The following is a 13,297-nucleotide window of genomic DNA, read 5'->3' as shown; positions in this document are numbered from 1 at the left end:
TTGGTAGGAAATATGCTCGGCGCTACCCAGGACATCAGATGTGATTAAGATTATAGATCATTTACTCACAAAATCCTGTCGGGCACACCCCGATTATAGGGGGCTGAGAATTGTCAAGAGTTCATACTGCCCAATCTTCCACCATGAGCTCTCTACCCGACAAGAACATTCCGACCAAAGCGCTGGTCGTTGACAAGGCTGGAGCACCGTTTGTCCTTGAGGATGTTGTTCTAGATGAAGTCCGTGAAAAGGAGGTCCTGGTCGAAATCAAATACTCTGGAATTTGCCATACGGTGAGTCAGCAACCAAAGGCTCCAGTCCATATGACTGCGTTCTAAGACTTCTCCTTCCAGGATCTAGTTGTCCAAGCAGGGCATATGCCAATTGGTGGCTTCCCCGTGGTGGCTGGTCATGAAGGAGCTGGTATCATTGTCAAACTGGGTAGTGGTCTTGGGAACTCTGGGTTGAGTGTTGGTGATCGAGTGATCTTGGGTTATGCGTCATGCATGGATTGCGCAGGATGCCTAGAAGGCCGCAAGGGAGCTTGTGCCAACATTGCACTCACCAATTTTGGAGGCACCCGCGGTCTCAACGACACAACCATCCGACGACCCACTGGGGATTTCATCAGAGGTCCATTCTTTGGCCAGTCGTCTTTCTCTCAATTAGCCATTTGTGATGCTAGGGCGGTGATCAAACATCCTGGTCCTGTGGAGGATTTGGCTTTCATGGCCCCCCTCGGCTGCGGGTTCATGACCGGTGCGGGAACGGTGCTGGATGTCCTGAAGCCCAAGCCGAATAATAGTATCGCGATCCTAGGACTTGGAGCTGTGGGCCTGTGTGCGCTGATGGCGGCCAAGAGCCTGAATGTTGGCGAGATATTGGCCATCGACATTGTTGAATCCAGACTGGAACTGGCAAAGTCTTTCGGAGCAACGCATACTCTAGATGGTCGGAGACACAAGGACGTCGAAGCTGCAGTCCGGTCGGTTTCTGAACGAGGTGTTGATTTTGTGTTTGATACCACCGGCTTGACCAGCATGCTCAACAGTGGGATCAAGGCATTGGCACAAGAGGGCTTGCTGGCAATAGTTGGAACACCTAAGCCAGGAGAACATCTCAGCGTCGACGCAATGGATATGCTCATCCACTGCAAGAGAATCATAGGGGTTACGGGGGCATACGCCAACCCGCAGGAGGTAAGGTTCTCGCTCTTTGCAGACCGTCTGCTAACATTTGATCAGCTCATCCCTCGCCTTGTAACTATGTTCCAAAATGGGGCATTTCCCATATCTGGCTTGTGCAAGACGTACGCCCCTGCGGAGATCGACCAGGCGATCAAAGACATGAAATCTGGCTCAGTAAGAATGCTCTGAAAAATCAATATTTCTCACACTGACTTGACACTAGGTGATCAAGCCCGTACTCGCATGGTAGTCCCTGCGACTAGAAATGACGCCATAATACTGGCAATTTTGCTTTCCAGAGTGGCCTCCAAGGTGGTAACAACGCCTAAGAACGCGGCAGAATGTCATCCAGCAAGTTAGCAATGAAACATATCAGTCCAATGTTTCAAGCCAGTGGCAAACTCTGTGTTACAGTGCACAGTCGACGACACAAGGTGTTAAGGATAGAACTGCAATGACATAATTCTCCAAGAGACACGTTTGTGGTCATGGCAGCTCAAGCTTTTCTGAAACCTGCCTAGAATAGTGACGACGCTACCAGAGTTCGTCGTCGAGGTCGTAGACTTGGAACCGAGTGTCCTTCACCCACGGAGTACCTACTCGTAGATCTCCCTAGTTAACCGACCTCTCTCAAGTGGACCCATGCACTACGTAGTAATGTGCCTATCGGTCGCCTGGTGCCTGAACTCTCGATGATGACACCAGGTCACCAATTGCCGAGGCCGCGAATAATTACCTACTGGATGTACGTATACTCCGTATGTGTCTCTATATGGGTCAAGGTACACAAGCGAGGCCTGTCTACGACTCAGTGATTATGTCTTGTCTTGGCACTTGGTGCTTGACTCGTGGTCTCTACATATGTACCTATCTTATTATACAGCCGTCGACTCGCTAATTGTACTTCCTCCATGGAGTGGAATGTCACGTCCATGACAGCTCAGAAAAATAATTAATAGTCATGCAGGGTCCTACAAAGTGAGGTAGCCTGAGCAGGCAACTTAACAAGCTAGTCTCTCGGGTAAAGGAGGATCATCTTGGTACGGAGACGCTCGAGGGCACTTTGCGTGGGACTTTTGGAGGCACTAAGAACGATGACGATAAGTTGAATTGGCATCCGACACGAGATCAACAAGGGATGCGCGGGGTGACGAGAATTTCAAGGAATGCAGGTTGACGAAACATGACTCCTAGGGACATTCGAGTAGGTCTAGGCGCGCAAGATGACTCCAACCTGCAGGTTGGTGGCATTAGACAAGTTTGATCACATGGCGTTGTGACTCGTCATTGGAATGCAAGCTTCAGAATAGCGTGAACCGGTGAGATGAATATGGTTAGAATGATGGTTAAAGTGCCGCGAGTTTTGTTTTCTCTTTCCCCCTCTTGGCGTTTCACCGCTGACATTGAGGGCCACAGGGCCTTTGGACGGAGGCTCCAGGCGCCGGGGGGACGGTGAGCAGGAGGGGTGAGGGGGGTGTCATGGGTGGTGGAGGACACAATCCCATGCCAAAATCTGTGATGTTGTGCCGCATCTCCGCCTAGTGGCTGCGGCGCAGTTAGGTGGGTTGTGGCTATCTGGGGGCCAATTCAGGCTTTCCTTGGTGGCTGCTCTGCTCCCCTCGGCGCTCGGAGCATGGAAGAGGGGCAGGAGCGGCAGGGAGGGCTTCTAGGCGCAAACACAGTAAGCTTGTGGAGGCGGCGCAGTTGCCAAACCGGAGGTTACAACTGCCACAATGTGCAAGCACTGCCCATCGCACCTGCCCCTTCCCCTTCTGCCCTTGCACTTTTGCTTGAGCTTGTTTCAACACGACGTCAACCACAACTTCAACCTCTACCATGACCACCTTGAACACGATGCTTTAAACAACTACGACCACGATCACGAGCTCCTGAACCGTGGCCCGTTATCGCCGGCCATGGGTCAATGGGTCCACCTGACTGGGCGGTGCCTGTTTGTCTCAAGTCAAGCCAATGGTGAGTTACCTTTGATGTTAATGTGACTGTGTCCTCGACAATTCTGGTCCAAGGCCTTGAAGGCCCCAATCCATCCGGCCACACCTGATGCCTGGCCTTGTCTGTCTCAATCCGGTAAGTCTTCACTAGGCTTCCAACCAAAGTTCGCAAAAGGGCCCATGTAAGTGGGTCGCGCACTCGAACCACTTCCAATCGCACACCAGTGTGTATACTATTGGACTACATCCTCCCCAAGGCTATATATCTTTCCTTGGATCCCCCTCCCTCGAGCTACTCGAACCTCTCATCTATCCATTCACCTGTATCAAACAATCGCACTATCAAGACATCTCAAGTCTGGACATCACTCCTTGTAACATCAATCCAAGCTCAACGCAGCAAACCACGCTGCTCACAACCAATCCCCCAAACATCGTCGTCAACAGTCACGCTGTCGCCCTCACGCATTACAACCTACTATATCTATCCAAAGCAATCATATGGTGATATAGGCGGCAACGCCTACGAGTACATCAGTGTCACTCGGCGTCCGTCAAGCCAGACACATTCGCCGTCGTCGACACCACCACTGGTCCATTCACACACATCCACACCACTCAGCAGATCTCCCTCCACACCTAACATCACCATGGCTCGTGGCCCCACCAGCTCCCAGCGCATTGTGGGCTTTGCTAGGGAGGTGCAATCCATCCGTGAGCCTCGCGATGATGAGTTCTCGGTCATGTCCCACTTTGCCAAACACGCTGATCGATGCCCTCACTGCCATGACCCTTATGCCACACACATTAGAGAAAAGAGTCTATGCGACCGAGGCATCAGCTTGGCCAGAGATGTTTGCAATTACCTGTACGCCAAGGGTGGAAAGCCCTTTTCTGTTGTTGATCGCAGATCATCAGGAGACCGTGTTCAGGTCCAGGTTCCAGTTGGCATGGAGGCCGTCTCGCTCCTAATCAAAGCCATTGACCGTGGCATGGTTCTCCAGAAGAAAACTGCCATTGTGGTGGCCAAGAAGTCCGAAGCTGACAAGATTGACCGCTCACCTTACCAGTCACCACGCCTAGAGCCCGCTCTCAGGTCGCCCAAACCCAAGGAGACTACTGAGCTGAGACGATTTCAGGACGGACCTGTCGAAGTGATCGAGAGAGCCCCGCGGCGGCGGGAACACAACGAGCAAGTTTATCACAGTGATCGTGTGGGTGATCGATCACGGTACGAACGGAGGGAAAGGCCAGTGTCGGCCATCTATCCCGACGAGAGACGAGGAAGCCTGTACCTGCGAGACGAAGAAAACAAGAGACAATGGCGGCAGTATGAGCGAGAGCCTATTGTCATTGTCGCAGAACCCAGAGCCCACCGGTACATTTCACGGCGTTTTTTGAATTAATGGATTACGGCAAGAGCTCTTCAAGAGCCACTCTTTTACACTTTGGCGGTCACAAGACCGGCTGTATCACCAACAACATCAACAAAAAGATAGACATTGATCACGACACCACTGTCGGTGGAAGGCACCGCGTTGCCTGTTATCTATGCTCGGCTTGTGAGGTTTAGTCCAAGCCTAGAGCGACGACCACCCTGCTGGATGGTCCGGCGATGAACCAACGGAAAGGGGAGCCCGGCTCGAAGCAATCCAGCGATGCTCGAGCAGCATGACAGACGGAGGGACAGACAGACGTCTGGGCACATTGGCGACCCATAGGAGCCAGAGGCCACTCCCACTCGATTGAGATTGTCTTGTGCGATTATTGAGGCCATGGTGGCAATATTGTTCACCTTGTTGACAGATTCTCTTTTTTGATGTGTTTTTTCAACCTATCAATAGACTAATCAGGTAGTCGGAAGGACAAGAATCATAATCGCTCATTGTTGAAACCAAGTTGAAAACTCCCAAGTTCTGCCTCGCATGGTCTGTTCCTGCATCTTGCGACACGAAAACAAAAGACTTGTACCACCACCAGCTTACCCGCCATTGTGGCGACGCATGTCATAGCCTTCGAATACGGCATGCATTCAGTGACCAACGACCAACGACAGCTGAGCCAGAGAGGCATTGCCGCGTGAGATGGAACAGCTATCCGTAGACGAAGACCGGAAATGGACAGGACTGCAGGAATCAGCCCCCAATCAACGTTTGAGGAATATGAGTAATATGTACTCATGCCCGTCCTGCAGGTGTTGCCCTGGCGTGACTCGTCCAACCGACGTGCCAGTGTGTCAGTCGACATGTAATCTACCCCACCTTCTCGCATGCGAAGAATCCCAGGAAAATCAAATCTGGAGGGGGAAGAGAGGAGGGACACCCGACTGGATTCCCAAATACGGCTATGATCAAACACGTTTGCCTGGCGGTCGCGAGTCGAGGCCTCAGACTTGAAATGAAAGCCGGGACGCCTAGAAGGAGGCATGGCATGTTGACGCCACACCTAAGGCCACATCCCATGTCCACGAATTCCGCATTGAGCCCATGGGTTTTGGTGTTTGGAACTCGCCTGTACAACAATCTGACGAAATTGTTCTCGAAATAGGTAGAGTTTACTTTTACAATACGAACCAGTCGCAGACGGGGTATACGCAATCCTCATCCTCGTTGTCCTGGTTTCCCACCACACCCATTTCCTTGATTTCCTTGAATTAGTAGAGTCGGTAGAACAACGTAGTCGGCAGATGGGAAAAAAAATTCCAAATCCTCATAGGCCCCATCAATTTCAAATCAAGTGCACGGCAAAATATAGGTGTCTATGGATGCACGCATGTACAGAACAGCACCTACATACGAGTACTGTATGTTAGTAAACACCGGAGGTTTTGTTTTCAGCTGGTGAGGGGTGATGGCGTATTTCCGTATCTCGTGTCTCCGATACTTTCCTCATACAAACATGGTTGTTCCTTGCTTTCAGCTGTCTAGGCATTTCTGCCTGTCTGCCTGTGTGCCCGCCCGCCATGCTTCATGTTCTCGTCTATTTGGCCAAGTGATGCCTAATGATTAACTTATGGGGGCCATGTGTTAAGTGTCAGTGAGTTCCCCCGAGTGTGACGATAGAGTTGACTGTGTTTGCCTTTTTTGCCTAGAAATGATCATGCTGGTCTCAGCTTTCCAAGGATCGTCCCAACTGTAAGTAGTGAATGAATGTGTCTCTTTACTACGTAGGTGCGTATGTAAATTACTTCAGTACAGCAGGTGTCCAGGGATCAATGGTCTTGCCACTGATAAGGATAATTGGCATGCAGTATGAGTGTAGATACCCTGGCTCGCCTGGTGAGTCGCTACACCCTGATTTCTTCATTTGTTATACCTGCAAGAGTTCATCAGGCCTCAAAGGCAGTCACTCAGTCACGCGGTCCGTCGATCGGTCGATCAGCCGATCAGTATCTATCTTCAGAACTGAACATCACGACACTTATGTACAGTAAGTACAGTACGTGAGTAGGTATGTAGGTATGTAGGTAGTGTTCCACGTTCCAGTCACTGTCGATCCGTCTAGTAAATTCAACTAACTCCGTACAGTACATCCTGAATTGTTGGCCACAGATGCCCGAGGCCAACTCAAGCACGCCTAGAATGGAGTTGGTCTAAGCGATGGGATGAATGGTTGGTCCCGTGCCGTCGGTTTTCGGCAGGACACCCACCCACCACGCATCGTCCCGGCTTGTCCCTGAAGCTTGATCCAGTTGCATCATGTTCATTCGACATGGATATTCTTGTCACACTGCATCTATACACCATGGGAACATGGCTTACCACCTGACAACCGTCAATCGGAACCAAATAGGTAGTCCCTGCGTGTGCTTGAGTGCCACCATTGTGGCAAGGCTGCACTGCACTGCACGGGCTCCTACGCGACGAAGGGTTGATCGACGGCGACAAGGCCAGCTACGAGCCCAACTTCTGTAATTATTCATCACCATATCATTTCACTTGAAGGTGAGGCTTGTGATCTACGCGACCCAGACTGCTCCTCCTAGCCAGCGACCTAAAGATCATCATTCGCGTATGTCTAAACGAGTTGTCTGTCGACGACCATCCCTTCCTTCACACGCTCGCTCGCTCGCAACCTCCCTCCCTTTCGTATCGAATTTTAATCGCGCAGTGTGTCGAGGCAAACGAAATGAGATGCATTCAATTCATCTTTGGTCAGCTGAAAGATTCTAATTCTCCTCTCTGAACCGTTTCTGCCTTGTGTGGCTTGATCGGTCGACAGTCACTGCGCGGACTTGATTATCTATTATGTCCAAAGGACCTTGTCCTCTCGTGTCCATAAACATCCATAAACCCGTGTCCAATGACATGAAGACAATCTTCTCGTGCGTACGAAGGACAGTAGGTGTCGTAAGGCGGGCATGAGGAGGGCCTTATTTCCGTTGTTGTGCCCTGTCAGTACCTGCCTACGAGTACTGTAAGTAGGTCATACGAAGAAGACGGATCATGGATGCATCTCTGGGCAGAGAGAGCGCGCCATGTTGCAATTAGTCAGGTACACTTTGTAGACAACCATGCGAAGTGTAACGCTGCCTTCAACGAGTCAGAGACGCTGAGGCTGAGGCTGGACCTTTTTTTGAACAAAAGTCACCATACTTCGTCGACGTAACTGTAACCGTGCCCCCTCCATGTTTCCCCTCCATTTCCCTCCTTCAAAGCCTTTTCACCCTTCCACTCTCGTTGGCCCATGCATGATGATGTAAACAATTAACACCAGTGGAGACTTTTGAGGCTTGGGTGAAGGCTGTGCTGCTCCCGTCGTGTTGTGGCCCCCCGCTCATCAAAGCTTGGAGCTCGTGGACGCCAAACTCTGTTTTATTTTCGGCCCCTCAGTCCTTGAAACAGCAAGAGATTCAACCTTCTCAGGATATTCGGCTTTTGTCGATTATGGTTGGCTCGTGGTGCTCGTGTTTATCTGTTCGACGAAATGACGGAGTCACGAGATACTGGTGTGTGAAATGGTGTATCCTAGTAGTGTCCTAAATGTCCCAGTCTATTTGTGTAGCAGCTGGAGGTAACCCAAGGTAGACTTTACCACCGTTGCGGAAGTAGCTTGGAAAGGCACAGTCGAGGTTTTGTTTGCATCCTTGCTTTTTCTCGACTCTGTCAGCTGTTGACTCGGCGAGCTTGGCCATTGACCAACCATGTTCTATGAAAGCTTGACCCTGAGATGACACCAATCAAGTCGTGATTGAACGTCCTGTGTTTCTTTGCAGTCTTGGTTGCTTCATCGTTTGTTCACTCGCCAGAAAGTAAAAGCCCGACTTGGTCGGAAGAGCAATGGCTATGCTATCAGAGGGGTGCTCGTGCGGCCATCAAACCCATTGTGACAGTCTCTGTGTTCACGTGATACTTAAGTAGCACGCCTGTTCGACGTCGGGGGACGGGCTGCTTTCAACGTGGTTACGCCAGAGGATCTTGGGTCACGGGAGCTGTGCTATAAGCCGAGAGTCTGGATCACTATCAGAGGGGCTTCTTCCAGGACAGTGTTCCATGAAGGTCGTTCTGACTGCTCCTGCCTGGTATTGTACCCCGGTCTTCTAGCGAACATATATGCTCACTTCGCTCCGTGGAGGATGAAGGGGCAGAACAGTGGACACGGGGAATTTCCAAATTGAACGGCACTTTGGCTGCGCTGCAACATTGAACGGTGAAGATGTCCACTCATGGCTGGTATGCTGGTCCTTGCGAGGGATGAGCATCCCCAGTTGATCTTCGTCATATTCTAAACCATTCACTCCAAAACCAAACTGTCTGTTCATTTTCACACCAAGTCTGCAAACCACTGATGTGACAAGGCTTCGTGTGCAGTGATTCGCCTCCTCGGATCACCGCTCGTCATCTTTCCAACTAGATCCTTGAATTCTGGGTCAACATCTTTCCACAGCGCGAACGGCGCTCTAGGATGTTTCTTGTCGACACCCTCTGCAATCACGGTGAATATTTGAACCCAAGGGCTATCTCCCAGATACTGGAGCAGACCGCCTAAACGCTCTAGATCCGAGAAATAGGACAATTGCCGTTCGAGGACAATCGCAAGCCTCTCCTCACCTTCCTTGAGCTCTTCGTCGGTGACGGCGAAAATGACTCGTTTCGTCAGAGCATAGATGCACTACCGTATATGCCAGCAAGTTAGCTCTGCAAGGATCTATCTTTGAATCTCTGGTCTCGCTGTCAAAAAAAAAGCCTACCACAATCCCAAACGAGAATATATCAGATGACTTGTGAACCAGACCAGACGCGTGGGCCTCAAGGCTTCGTCACATCCAATTGCCAACCTGCCTTCCAACGATAGCAGAATCGGGAGGTACATAAGCAGCATCTTCAATATCGGCAATCTGGACCTGATGAATAGTAGTATTGCCGTCTGTTTCGCTCCAGTTGATCAGAGTGTTATCTGCCTTGATCTCCGTATGCACGACATCTTTCTCGTGTAATGCCGCAATGCCTTTAAGTGAGTCCTTCAATACTCGCTTTACCAATTTGAGAGGTATGTCTTTCTGCGCGAACGAAAGGAGATGGTCCTTGAAGTAGTTGTAGGCAAACATGGATTGCTCGGGAATTGCATCATCTGCCACGCGGACGTTGGGAGATGTTTGAAGATCGCTGGACATCGATTGAAAATACTTGAAATCCTTCTCTGAAACACATTTCAAGACATATTTTTGATGGCCAGCTCTATTGAAGTAAGTAGACTGTAGAGTTCCAATAGCGGGCAGACCTACGAAGCAAGATAGACATGTCTAAGCGGACCTGGTTTCTCTTCGAGAATGCGCTCAATAAGATACCGACAACCTGATTGGCCTATGACTCGTGTGATAGTACTTGTTGCCATGAGGGATGGCTGAGGGTGGAGAGGTTGTCCTAGATCGGAAAAAGGGGTCAACGGTGAGATCGTGCCCACATGTTTATCGATCCACAGCCGGAACTTAGTCCGCGGATATTGCGAACTCTCAGCCCTGCGCCCCCCGTACTTCTGTCGATCGTCACAGTAACCTGGGAAGGATGGTCATGTGAGGGTATTCACGGTGAAATTAGAAAGGAGGTGAAATTCAGGCACAAAACTATTGTGAAATAAGTTCACTAACAGTGCCTAAAACGAGTCGCTTAATGAATGCTATAAACACGTGTGAAAGAAGTAGCTAACTGGGACATCAAGGCTGCCTTCAACGCCGCGTTGAAGGAGATGACAATTAAATGGTGCTATCTAGAGTGTCTGCTACATGCGGCCAATACTCTTGGATACCCCTAGAAGTACCAATAGGCCCTCAGAGTCCGAAGTCCATATCACGCGCCACCAGATTCCCCAACCTTTGAAGCAGAGTTTGCATCGTCAACATGTCCGTCCTTCACTTGGCCTCGTCCAATCCTTCATTCCGCTCCTCCTCAGGCATCTCTACACTAGCAAAGCGCACCACCTTTGGTTTGGCCTCCTGGTCTTTGGCAGGTTCTTCGTCTTGGTTCGGCTGATTGTCAGCCTGTAAGTTGGCGCCTAAACTAGTTTTCGAGGCCTTTGTCGGGGTATGGGCACTCTCAACGACGGCTGATTGATACGATGCAGTGTTTTGGCGTCTCTCGGTCTCAGGCGAAGTTTTGTACTTGCCTAGCCCATTTTTTAGGAGTAGGACTTCATCGCAATAGATTCTCAATCTGTACACCGGTGGGGAGCGGGACTTGTCAACGCCATCGAAGTCTGAGAGTTTTAGTCATATAGACAACTCGACATGTGAAAGGAGAAGGACATTTCAACTGACCCCTCGGAGGCGACGAAGTTTGCTCGAACACCGTGCAGTAATCCCGAAAGGTTGCCATGTCTGTGTCTGATTCATCCGAGTCTGAGTCGTCTGAGTCGTCTTCATCCCGTCGTCGTTTTTTGCTAACGAGACCTTCCTGTGAACTAGTCAGGCCGCTGTCAGCACTGCCTGAAGTCGTCGGTGGCATGGCCGGTGGATGATGGGGAAGGATTGGAAAAGTACTTGGAGCAGACATTGACGAGGTTTGTGGGAGAAAATGGGGGAACATGGTCCCCTGACCGAGTCTTTATATATTTTTTCCCCTCCTGCGAGAGCCCACTAATTCTGGAGGGATCAAAAAGGTTGTTACAGGTAGAGTTGGATCCAAGTGAATATAGATTATATTAGTTGCCATCATAATTGGACGTGCCATCGTCTGCGGTGACAGGAACCATCTCGTCCGTCATAGCTGCATTAAAACAAGGAGCCGGTGGTCAAGGGGCCGACATATCAAGTCGCTCGACCCTTGTCTTTGTGCACATACTTGTCCGCATCATTGTCCACGAGAAAGCGTTCCCAGGTGGAGATGACACTTTGGTAAAATTCCATGTGTTGGACGGCCAGAGCACCAAGACTGTCCCGAAATTCTGCACCTTTGATCCTTTCAAAGTCGGCAACCTCACGCACTACCTGTTCATCAAACATTTCACTTGTACCTTTGGCGCTGTCCACCTCTCGGTTGAGCTCGGCAATCTTGAGTTCCAATTTGCGGGCACGATCTCGTCGTGCTGTCTCGTGGTCAACCCCTCGCATGTCTTCCACCTTGTTGCGGATGAAGTTCGCCGGGTTCAAATTAGACCCGTGTGAGTATGGATTGCTAGAAGCAAGCATGTCTCGTTCCGATGTAGCCTTTTGCAGATAGTCTGTCAGCCCCTCGAAGTCGAGCTGCTTCTGCTCTCGGGTCTTGAGGAGGGCCTTCACTGAGGCAATATAAGCCTCCATATCGCGGAGGCTACCCAAATAATTTTGGTCGGTATGGTCTTTGAGCGACTTCCACCCGCGAGACGATTCCTCGACACAGCCGGCGAATGTTTGTAATTGCGCCTCGATCTCGGGTTCCAAGGGAGTCAATTTCCGCATGTTGGTGGCTAAGTCGGCATAGTCAGTTTCCAAATCACCCTCTCGCCTGGCCACCCTTGCGATGATCTTTTCTACGTGGGACAAATCTTCATCTAGCTTGTTGGCTCGTTCCGTCACTTCGATAAAGCGTTTGTCAGGTTTGTGGACTTTGGAGAATGCATTCAACATGGTGTCTGCGACGTTATCGAAGAATCCTGTTGGAGCTGAGGCGTTGTTGTTGCTTTCGCCTACGGTGTTACTCCGAGAAGGCCTCATCTTCATCTGGGCGTTCCAGTCTGCGGTTTCGAGGAAGAGGATGAGGATGGCAGATCTCCGGAGGACTGGATGCAGGGTACAACGTTTGATAAAGCGGTGCAACGACCAGGCTCGGCGTTGGGTAAAGTCGGTGCTAAAGCGGTCGCCCCTGACATAGGCCATATTGTTCTTTTCTGGAAGGGGTGGAATAGCGCAAGCTTGGTATTCTCGGTGCAAGGACTGTCGCAGGAAGACAAAGTCGGTGAAACGTCGTCGGACGGAGAAGTCGGATCGCTGGAAAGACTTGAAATCTGTCTATGGCAATGGTTAGAACGAAATAGCAGAGAGGATGACATTTCTTACGTGAGTTGTGACAAGGTAGGACACGTAAGCATCCTTAGTTCCATCATTTTCTTTGAGGGGTGTATCGACAGTCACGTCGAGTATGCCGTCACGACCGATACCTGCCAAATCGATCTCGTCGGCGTTTTCGCCTGCTTGGGCCTCATTTGATATGCTGCTGCTCCGGCGGCCCGACGCACGTCGTTCTGGAAGTGATTGTTGGTGGAAAGGGGACGAAGATGCGGCATCCTGGGCATCATCTCTTTGCCACGAAACACTATCGAAGTCGCCGTGATCGTCCATGATGACGATTCAAGCTGCCCGCGGGCAGAGTCGAGGTGGACGAGGACGTGATTGCTTGTATGCGCGGCGGCGGGAGAGGTAGGAGGTAGGAGGATCGTGGGGTGGAGGGAGTTATCGGGTCGAAGGATGCGAGGATGCGAAGAGTGGAGGGAGATGATTCCTTAGCTTGTATGGTTGAAGGAAATGGAAATGGGAAATGTAGAGGTCGAGGTTGAGTGAGAGGGAGTGAGAGATGGACGACGCCGACAACAAATCCCAACGCGTTGCTAATGAAGCGAGGAAGGAACTATCAAGATGTTGTATTGAGGCAGGCAGTGGTCATTGTAGACGGCAGTGACGACGGCTTGGAGGGACCAAGGAAGGAGCGAATGATGTGACGCGGTCTTGGCGAACTATTGAGATGTTGC

General features: G+C 50.6%; 3 protein-coding genes across 3 annotated transcripts; 1 reads left to right on the top strand and 2 right to left on the bottom strand.

Annotated features, from left to right (window-relative positions):
- Positions 1-3,530: 3,530 nt before the first annotated feature.
- PV10_07648 (uncharacterized protein) lies at positions 3,531-4,922 on the top strand. Its single transcript, XM_016372578.1, has one exon. It carries the CDS (start codon positions 3,790-3,792, stop codon positions 4,543-4,545), a length of 756 nt encoding a protein of 251 aa, XP_016221910.1. The 5' UTR covers positions 3,531-3,789; the 3' UTR covers positions 4,546-4,922.
- Positions 4,923-10,487: 5,565 nt separating this feature from the next.
- PV10_07647 (uncharacterized protein) lies at positions 10,488-11,079 on the bottom strand (the record flags this gene model as incomplete). Its single annotated transcript, XM_016372577.1, has 2 exons — positions 10,488-10,831; positions 10,893-11,079. 2 exons carry the CDS (start codon positions 11,077-11,079, stop codon positions 10,488-10,490), a joined length of 531 nt encoding a protein of 176 aa, XP_016221909.1.
- Positions 11,080-11,381: 302 nt separating this feature from the next.
- Positions 11,382-12,890, bottom strand: PV10_07646 (uncharacterized protein; the record flags this gene model as incomplete). Its single annotated transcript, XM_016372576.1, has 2 exons — positions 11,382-12,560; positions 12,609-12,890. The coding sequence occupies 2 exons, from the start codon at positions 12,888-12,890 to the stop codon at positions 11,382-11,384; spliced, it is 1,461 nt and encodes a 486-aa protein (XP_016221908.1).
- Between the last annotated feature and the right edge of the window lie 407 nt (positions 12,891-13,297).

The sequence above is a fragment of the Exophiala mesophila genome, assembly GCF_000836275.1.
Source record: "Exophiala mesophila strain CBS 40295 unplaced genomic scaffold supercont1.5, whole genome shotgun sequence".
Taxonomy (NCBI): domain Eukaryota; kingdom Fungi; phylum Ascomycota; class Eurotiomycetes; order Chaetothyriales; family Herpotrichiellaceae; genus Exophiala; species Exophiala mesophila.
This window is presented reverse-complemented; position numbering and strand designations above follow the sequence as displayed.